This window comes from Oryza glaberrima, chromosome 4 (genome assembly GCF_000147395.1).
Source record: "Oryza glaberrima chromosome 4, OglaRS2, whole genome shotgun sequence".
Lineage (NCBI taxonomy): Eukaryota > Viridiplantae > Streptophyta > Magnoliopsida > Poales > Poaceae > Oryza > Oryza glaberrima.
The window spans coordinates 12,325,715-12,335,876 of record NC_068329.1 but is presented as its reverse complement, the minus strand read 5'-3'; the positions used below and the strand labels follow the sequence as shown (position 1 = coordinate 12,335,876).

Genomic DNA, 10,162 nt, shown 5'->3' with positions numbered 1-10,162 from the left:
ACAAAATTGTACCACAATTTTTGTAATAGCTGTATTACTAACCAACTAACATAAGAGCTGTAAGCAGTAATACATAGGAATTAACCATACGAACTAACTGTAGCTGTAATACATTTCGCAAGTATTGTACTAGCTGTACTTGACAAGTTACAACAACTGTAGTACGTAGCAACTAATCAGATGAACCACTTGTTAACCTCAAATGAAATGGGAATCCACACATTGCAAAACCTAAAAACGTCGTTACCTCTGTCAGCCAGCGCCGTGCGCCGCGACCCCTACCTCGGCCTCGACCCTGAGATGCGGCTCGAGCTTGAGGCCGGATGGGAGGCATGAATACGCCTCCATGGCCTGAACCTCCAAATGGCGGTGCCATTGGCGCTTGGAACCCAGCTCCAATCGCATGCGGCCCGTTGACTCCTGCCGCCGACATCCGACCGCCCCGTCGCGGCCCAGATCCGGAAGCTCCTTGAGCACTTGGCCGGCCCCTCAACCCGAGCGTGCGATGCATGGTACGGAGAGGGACGCCTACGCCAGGAGGGCATTAACTGCCATCCCCTTCGCCACTGCGAAGAAGGTCTTGGTAGCCATGCATGGCCAACCACTTGTCGCCGTAGTTGAGGTCGAGAGCCCCGAAGTCGAACCGGGAGGGTTCTGGCTTGCTGGAAGAACCCTCGCCAAAGCCACCCGAGTTGTAGGACGTGCGGCCACCATCACGGGAGAGATGGAGAGGCTGCGCGAGGAAGTCGCGTGTAGGGATGCTGGCGCCGAATCGATGCTCGGCCCCGTACAGGAGGATGGTGCTCCCGCCGCCGTATCCGCCAAGGTTGTTGCCGTCGCCGAACACACGCCCGACATTGGCGTCTCCGTAGCCGTGGCCACTGTCGCCGTTGCCGTACCCGCCGCCATCATGGCCGTCGCCGTAGCCGCCCCCGTTGTTGCTGTCGCCCTCGTATGAATCCATTGCACGCTCCCTCGATTCCGCTGCACGCGCCGCCGCGGATGTGCTGGATCTAGACGAGGAACCCTTCGATTCACCCGGGGTAGGGTTGGATTACAGCGGCGGGGAGGACAGATGCGACGCCGACGAGTTCGAAAGAGAGAGGACGCGGGGGACAAGAACCTTAGGGTTAGCGCGTGTGAAGAGGCGATGGGGAATGGATAGGATCGGTGGCGTCGGCGCCTCCCAGGGGTATAATGGGCCACCCTAACCCTAGGCTACTGTTGGGCCTTAAATGTGCAATATGGCCGAATTTCAGGTGGCTACCCGTTTAGTTCCAAAGTCCAGACTGCACCCCTTGTACCGATTTTTTTGGCACTTTGGCCCTATCTAAACACGGCCTCAATGTAGCACGAGGAAGCAAGAGAGGCTCGAGAAACTAGGTTCTAGGTTCTAGTTATTTGCTGGCATGTGCTTTGATGTGTCCATCGGAAGCCATTGATGCTTTTCCACCATGAAGGATTCTGGTTCATCGAGGGACTGAATGTATTCCCCTTTTTTTCTTATAGCACATTAGGAATATGGGACAATTGATCGATTGAACACTTCATTCTCCGCGGTTTCTTTTGTTTGAAATCACAAGTTTCTCCATCTACAAATGAAAGAGACATAGGTTTTGTAGATATGCAGGATTTAATTTGCAACATCAGCTCAATCATGTAGACAGGGCATGATTTCCTCATATGGCATGATTACTACCTGTGTACAAATTGTTAGAGTACATATATATGTTACTTAGAAATGTATTAGGATAGTATTGATTTGTGTAAACTTATTTCGAAATGTATTAGGATAGTATTGATTTGTGTAAACTTATTTCTTATATGTAATCTTTTCTTATCTCTACCACGTATATTTTGTATATATCGGTCCCTGAGCTTAATACGTACATGTCTAATATTTCGTAGTATTTTTCTCCGTTTACTATTCTACACAAATATATTATTTCCATAGGCCTTTTGTTAGATGTCATTTAGCGAACTGTCTCTTGAAACGTCATTTAGCCGTGTGTAAGAGGGCTTTTACACGGCATCGAAGAAAGTCTTCAATGATTTTCGTGGCGGTGACAGTCCGAATCGCACAAGACCAGAGGAGCTTTGCTCTGCTAGTTTTCTTTTGTTGCGGCACGGCTATTTTCGACTCGACACCTCTGATTCATGGCAGCGTTCGTGCTGCATACAGTTCGCTCAAGCGTCTTGCCTCCTTTTCTATCATGTGGTTACTTTTCCAGATGAATACAGAGACATTTAGAGACCATAGGAAAAAGTACGAATTACCCCCTGAACAGTACGAATTACCCCCCCCCCCCCCGAATCTCAAAACCGGACATTTGATACCCTAAACTATTGAAACCGGACAAATTACCCCCACGTGGCGCCACGTGGCAATCCAATAAAAAAATATTAAAAAACTGTGGGCCCACTTGTCATGTACTCCTACCTCACCCCTCTCTCTCTCTTCTCTCTCTCATCAGCTAGGGGGCACGGCGGGCGGGCGTGCCGGGAGGGCGAGCGGCGACGGCGAACGCGAAGCACAGTGTCGGCGACCGCGTCCGTGGCGGCGATGCGTGAGTCGCGCGAGATGGAGCTTTTGCAGGAGGCGGATGGCTGTAGTGTGGTGGTGGTGGTGGCCCGGGCAGAGAAGGCAGCGGCAGCGGTGGAGTGGGGGTGGCGGTGAGGGGAGGGAGAGACGGGGAGCGACGGCAAGGGAGGGGGTGGCGCGAGCTTGTAGGGGCAACAGCAGCGGACGACGACGACGAGACAACCTTCCCCGCCGAGCCGAGGTCGTCCTCGGCCACCGCCGGGGTGCCGTGCTCGCCGAGAGAGGGGAAGAGGAGAGAGAGGTGCGGGAGGACCTCCGCCGCCGGCCGCGGTCGATTCCTTCACGTGAGCTTCATCATGGGCCACGCCGCACGCCCTGAACGCCCCCGCCACGCCCACCGCCGGCCTCGGGGTCCGCTCTCCCGACGGCGCTACGGAGAGACAGAGAGAGGGGGGAGGCCACTTGCTGTAGTCGCCGTCGTGGGCCGCGCCGCGTGCCATCACCGCCTCCCCAACGCCCGCCGCTGGCCTGGGGTCCGCTCTCCCGACGGTGCCAGAGAGAAAGAGGGGAAGAGCCTTGCCTGGCGCCTAGCCGCAGTTGCCGCCGCTCGCCATAGTCACCACAGCTGGACAGACGACGGCGGCGCCACCCTGCTTAGCTCGCGGGATGGAGGATCGGTGTAGCCTGCTCAGCCCGCCGCCAACCTCGCCTCCTGGCCCGCCCGCCGGCCTCGGTCTCTGCGCCCGCCCGCCTCCGGCCTCGGCTCCTCGCCCGCCGCCTGTAGCCATCCCCGCCGCCGGCCGCCAGTCGGCGTCCGCTCCTCGCCCACCCGCCACTCGCAGTCGCCTCCGTGCCCGTTCGTTGCCTGCAGCCGCCTCCACGCCTGTCCGCTGCCCGCAGCCATCCCCTCCGCCGGCCGCCCGTCGGCGTCGGCCTCCGTGCCTGCCCGCCTCCGGCCTCGGCTCATCGCCCGTCCGCCGCCCGCAGCCATCCCCGCCGCTGGCCGCCCGTCGGCGTCGGCTCCTCACCCGCCCGCCACCCGCCAGCCGCAAGATCTATCAACTGAGAGAGAGAAGGAGTGAAAAAAAACGCTGAAAGGTGGGCCCCACCTATTTTTATTTGATTTTGCTGACTGTATTGCCACGTGTGTGCCACGTAGGCTGAAAACCGCTTCAAATCGAGTTAGGGGGGTAATTTATTCGGTTTTAAGTGTTTGGGGTGTTAAATGTCCGGTATTATAGTTTTTGGGGGTAAATCGTACTACCGCAATAGTTCAGGGGGTAATTCGTACTTTTTCCAATTACCATATGTTTGATGCATCGATGCAGGCTGATCGTGCATGCATGTTTAATTTCTTACATGCCTGTGGTTGATCATCAGGATACCAAGTCTCCGACCACAACGTGTTCTTTATGGGAAAACTGATAAACAAATTTCATCACTTCAGTTAAACGGAAGAAACTGGATATATAAATATGGATGTCTATGCCTGATTCTGGAAGCCATACAGATATACAGACAAAAACATCTCGAGCGAGCACCTGACAGGCATGCACAGAACCTCCCAAATGGTATACTATTGGTGCCTAGACCGATCTCTGCACGCTCTTGTAACCACAGATCAATCTGTAGCCCGAGGTATTGTGCCGCCGACTCCTGCAACCATAGGATCGATGGTGCACCATTCAATCTACTATTCAATATTTAATATACTAACTAAGTCACTTGGGCATAGTTTTAGATCTTGTACCCACGGTAAATTTAAAATTTTTACGTTAAATTATAGTGGTGCAAAGTTTTAAATTTTATCTAAATCGGGAATTAAATGTTTATCTAAATGTTATCAACGTAATTGTAGATCTAGATTCATTGATTTGTAAAGCTAGAAATACCCATCTCTAATAAATCTTAATTTGATCCAAAAATGTACCAAAAAGATCTAATTACATTGTCAGATTTATAAAAACGTATTGGTATTGAGTTGCACATTTGCATAATATTATTTAGTTGGATTTCTCACCACACAACTCAACTTACTATTGCTTTCATGATATGCCACGTTGATAAGGTAAGGATCCCACTGCATTATAGGGACTATAGCTAGTCTAGAGATTCCGTGAACGAGGTGGAAACAAACAAGCACACAGATTCACAATATTGACAGAAAGGTATTGGAAAAATACTTGCGGCAATCTGTTCGTCAAGCGAATAAATTTTTCATAGATATTAATAAATAATGTTGGAAAAATGCTCGTGGCAATCTATTCGTCAACTCGTTTTCCATATTGGAGTATGCCGTGGGAAAACTTGATTCAAAATTAACCACCTAAAAATGTCCGCATGTGATTAAATGTCCGGATTTAACCGATGAGGTGTGTGTTGTCTTTTTTCTTTCATAGTTGAGGGCGGTATAAATCATATTTTTTCCTATAGTAGATGTGGAAAATCGAGTTATTAACCCTATACAAAGCTGTGTTGTTTCACATTTTATACAAGTTTAGGCTATACGTATTGTAACTATAGTCGGTTAATTAAGAAACAAGAAAAATCGCATAATTTGATTTGGTTACTTTACAATGAGGAGGTACCCTTCTATTGTTTGAAAAATTCCTAAGAGGGTAAAACAAATATCTAATAAATAAACCCATTCAAACAAAGAAACTCAAACAAAGATCCACTAGCTGGTGCCACAGTATTGATTGGAGACCCTTTCCCTCCCCCCCGCGGGTGCTGACAATTAAGCGTCAAAATGAACGTGCGTTGGTGTGTGCGTGGACAAATACCTAACTATCACTTGTGAATTCAGCGTGAATTCAGCCAGATTGGTGCGTTATCGCACGCCCAAGTTGCCCAAGTTGCCGAGATCGATTTGGAACTTGATCAAATCCAAAACGAAAAGTAGGAGATCGATGCCGCAGTGCAGCCCAAAACTACGTACGCTAGGCTACGTCCTATATATATATTCACCTGCTTTAATTTGCATCGATCCCAACTTAAACTGAGTGACGCCGCGCCAATATGCAGCCGCGCTGTACGCTCATCCACGCCGTCGCCGTCGTCGCGGCGGCCGCCGCCCTGCTGCTTCCTCCGCTCGCCGCCGGCCAGCCGTGGCCGACGTGCGACGCCAGCGCCGGCACGTACAAGGCCGGGAGCGCCTACGAGTCCAACCTCCGCGACCTCGCCGCGGCGCTCCGCGCGGGCGCCGCCGCCTCGCCGTCGGCGCTCTTCGCCACGGGCACCCGCGGCGTCGGCACCGCCGACGCCGTCTACGGCCTCCTGCTCTGCCGCGGCGACCTCAGCGTCTCCGACTGCTACGACTGCGGCACCCGCGTCCTCGCCGACGTCGGCCGCGTCTGCGGCGGCCGCCACGGCGGCCACGCCAAGGACGTGGCCCTCGTGTACAACCAGTGCTACGCCCGATTCTCCAACAAGGGCGACTTCCTCGCCGCCACCGACAACGCCGGCGGCGAGACGCTGCTCATCAGCGGCACCAACATCACCGGCGGCGCCGGCGTCGTCGCGGCGTACGACCGCGCGGTGACCGAGCTGCTCGCGGCCACCGTGCGGTACGCGGTGGAGGAGAACCCGGCGAGGCTGTTCGCCACGGGGCAGCGCGTGGGGGACGACGCCCGCGACCCGGGGTTCCGCAACATCTACTCCATGGCGCAGTGCTCGCCGGACCTGCCGCCGGCGTCGTGCCGCAGGTGCCTCGACGGCGTCTTGGCGCGGTGGTGGGAGGTGTTCCCGCTCAACGGCGAGGGCGCGAGGGTCGCCGGCGCGAGGTGCTACCTGAGGTCTGAGCTGGGCGTCGGCCCGTTCTACACCGGAGCTCCCATGGTGGTGCTGCGGGCGGACAAGGTCTAGCCAGTGTCGTCGCCATTGGCACCCGATGGAAGCTGCGGTAGCTACAGCCTACAGTTCTACGCACCAAAATGGTGGAGGTGCACCGTACCTATGGCCGACAAAGTGCAAGCAAATCTCTACACGTATACCTATACTATTATTAGGACATTCCGACAAAATGTCCACGTTCACCCGAGAAATTTTAGTGAATAAATCTGGACATCGATCCAGTTAAAACCAAATTTATAACGGTTCAATAACTAAAATAATCGATATGCAACTCTTCGCTAACTTCAGGTGGAGGTTCACAAATAAAATTCAGTAGCTGTGGGAGCTTTATCTTGTGTTGGTGTGTATTAGTTTGTGCTTACTTAATATTTTGTTGGTGCGCTTCTAAACTCACTGTGTGAGATTGCTTTTGTGTGAATTCTGTAATAATTGGATATAGCTCATTAAGCAAAAACCGAGATATTTTATTCCATCACCTATAAAAAAGCTAAAATAATCGACAACGCTTTCAGTTAGACGTCCAATCAAATAAAAAAGATAGGGCGTCATATTACCCATGTCTAAGCTACATGGCCGCTATATGTACATGCAATAGCCTATCTTCCTACTCACTAGCATTCTCCTCCCTTCCCATGTCTTTTCTACCTTTTTAAAATAGCTTGACATGAGTTTTCTTCTAAATTATTTATATTCAATTTACAATCCGATTATATCTTGAATTTATTGTTATTAAATATTAAAAAAAGATATCACATAATTATATTCTTATGAAAGATATATAAACTTATGTTTTAACCATGAAAATTCATGTTCATACGCGATACTGAAATGTTTCAACATATGTTTCACAGAATCTTTCAGTATTTCAATCACTATTTTTTTTCAATGTTTCACCTGTGGACAACTTAAACATTTCACCTCCCCCCAAATTTTTTTTTATGGAAATTAGGTGCCTGGTATCAATTTCATGTTGGTACTTCCTCCCGTTCCGTAATCCTTGATGTTTTGGATAAGATTGAGATCAACAATTAAAACTTTAACTATCAATACTCCCTTCATTTCACAATGTAAGTCATTCTAACATTTCCCACATTCATATTGATGTTAATGAATCTAGACATATATATCTATCTAGATTCATTAACATCAATATGAATGTGAGAAATACTAAAATAACTTACATTAACTTACATTGTGAAACAGAGGAAGTAACTTTTAAAATATCTAGTTTGAAGAAACTACAACATTATGCATAGATTAATTTTGAAACATGCATTAATAAAATTAAATAATATAATAAAAATATAGTTAAAAATATGTTCTCGAGACCGTATTATTATCCAACACGTCGAGAAATATAATAGAACTGAGGGGAGAATTTAGTCAGATGGTTTATTTATACGAAATTATCATTAAAAATGCTTCCTATCGGTCTGCTGATAAAGCCAACAGATTGTGCCTCCATCTTGCGCTTGCACTTTTTGCATCCGGCGCACCTCGTTTCTCTCTCTAGCTGCATGCGCCATCTCTTAGACAGATAGTCTGTCTACTCTCTCTATCTCCTTGAGCATGCAGTGGCTGTCTGCATTCATGCATGTGCTGCATTAGTAACTTTAAACGATTTTACGTGTCAGATGCAAATGTTTCCGCTCAAATTTGACTTTACTTATCGATTTTATGAATTCTTTCCATGGATTTATCACTGGGCTCAATGTTTCATGTCACGGTTGTTGGTGTTGCAGTTTGTAGTTTTTAAACATTCCATTTCTCTGAAGCGTTTCACTAAGTGGTGAAACAACATTTGATTCTTTTTCGAAATAAACAAGATGCCCGAGCCATAGTCTCATCCAATTATTACATATTAAACAAATTTCCATTCCACACCTATGGCAACAGTTAAATATTTTGTCCCTCAACTTCAAATTTTCCTCCTCTCTCTATACCAGACACATTCCATCATTCCACTCATTTGAATGAACTTTTAGCCATGGATACATGACTCAACATGTTGACGAGGCCTGGCCCATTTGTTGAGCACTTGAGCTCTCTACTATGGTTTTGCTCTTTCTATCTCTCTCCCCTGCACACGAGAGATGTTAATAGTTGTGCATTGTCTTGTCAGCATGCTAACTCATCTGTTCATACAGTGAAGAGTTTCATGTTTAGAGATATGAGTAATGTTTTGACCCATTGTTGTAGTTGAGCGACAGAAAATAGCTAGTTCATTGTAATAGTTGGGAGGTACGAAGGCTACAGTTTTCTTCATTATAAAACAATTATAAAAACATGTGATGTGCTTCCTTCATGTGAATAAAGGAGTCACGCATTAAACATGCATAATGCATCCAAACAGGTGTGCACAAAAACTAGGTATATAATTATTGAGGTTTCTCTCACCTCCTTGGAAAGGTACCTCCTCACTATTCAAGGGGAAAAAGAAAGAAAATCGGTGGAACTGATTGAAAGAACAGTATACAATTGGTAAGGTTAGACTTTTTTTTTTCCATGGGACTTGGGAGGTATATAGAGGCATATATACCTCACAATGTTAGTCATGAGGTATATGCCTCCATATATATACCATTGAAATAATACATTTACCTATGACTCTAAAAAAATGGAAGAAAATATTAAGAACATATATAAAAACTTCTCAACCCTATTCCAACCTCTAAGATTAGTTTTGGTACCTCTCTTCATGAAGGGCATATCTATATATATAAGGAGGAATACAACTCTTCAAGGGTGGTAGATTTTTAGGTCATGTTATGATATGCCATATGTGCTATGATTTGTACTTTGAGGCAAGCCATACAGTACTTCTTCCCAATTGATCATACGGTAGGTAGTTATTAAGAGATGTTCACTTTGAAGTGTACAAGACACAGCCGTGCATACAAGTATAAACCATACATGTGTCTTGCTACCAAAATAGAAACAATTCAGACAACATCGCCATGTCTGATTCACTCATTATATATATTGTCATATTGCAGTCTGCTTCTACATAATCTACATATACATTTGGACTGGGAGGTCTTGAAAATTGTCTCTCTCCATCTAGGAAAAGCGAAAGCTTTTGCTGTCATGCAGCCTCTTATTAAGAGATCTTCCGAAGGTTGGCAATATTGTGAAAGCTAATCTCTTCAGAGGAGCGATCGACGTTTTAATGGGATGACACGATTTGGAAAAGTATAAATGTTAGTTAGTGCTTGTGTATTTTTTTAAACCAAATGCATGTAAGTCCCACATAATTTATTAATGAATAAGTCCTACATAATTTATTAATGAATAAGCCCGTCTGGCCTCCTGAACTGTCAAGAGACTAGTGCACTGTTTACTATATTGACTATGTTAAACAAATTTCTTTGGCATCCGTAGTTGTTTGTGTTCATGCAAAAAATTAAATGCAACTTTTTTATCGTCTTTGCCTCTGGATCATCCTACATCAATTCAGTTTTTCTATATTTCCGTACGTTCAACATTATGTACATAATTAAAGTGGCTTTAGCTCAGGATGACACAACAACCCTGTCAGACTGTGCTGAGGGTGATGTTGGGTTTAGTCCGACATCGGTAATTGATGATGGGGAGCACGACTTAAAAGGTGGGAGGCGCGGTACTCACCCATCATACTAGTTTTTTGGGTTGCTTAGGTCCAGAACCTAAAGTTGTGGCTCTGATTGGGCCTGTAGTGGAGCAGGCCCAATGTCACATGGGTGGCCCAAGGTTGGTGGGCCGGGCTGCGCACTCTAACAGGTGACCTTG

At 47.2% G+C, this 10,162-nt stretch overlaps 2 protein-coding genes across 2 annotated transcripts; one reads left to right on the top strand and one right to left on the bottom strand.

Moving 5' to 3' along the window:
* Positions 1 to 544: 544 nt before the first annotated feature.
* On the bottom strand, positions 545 to 964 carry LOC127770774 (glycine-rich cell wall structural protein 1.0-like). The gene has a single exon (XM_052296578.1). The coding sequence runs from the start codon at positions 962 to 964 to the stop codon at positions 545 to 547; it is 420 nt and encodes a 139-aa protein (XP_052152538.1).
* A 4,532-nt stretch (positions 965 to 5,496) lies between these two features.
* LOC127771647 (cysteine-rich receptor-like protein kinase 6) lies at positions 5,497 to 6,864 on the top strand. Its single transcript, XM_052297573.1, has one exon. The coding sequence runs from the start codon at positions 5,561 to 5,563 to the stop codon at positions 6,404 to 6,406; it is 846 nt and encodes a 281-aa protein (XP_052153533.1). The 5' UTR covers positions 5,497 to 5,560; the 3' UTR covers positions 6,407 to 6,864.
* The last annotated feature ends 3,298 nt before the right edge of the window (positions 6,865 to 10,162 follow it).

Excerpts from the sequence above, each read along its gene's own strand:
- LOC127770774 (XM_052296578.1), bottom strand. The coding sequence starts at position 964 with ATGGATTCATACGAGGGCGACAGCAACAACGGGGGCGGCTACGGCGAC.
- LOC127771647 (XM_052297573.1), top strand. The coding sequence starts at position 5,561 with ATGCAGCCGCGCTGTACGCTCATCCACGCCGTCGCCGTCGTCGCGGCG.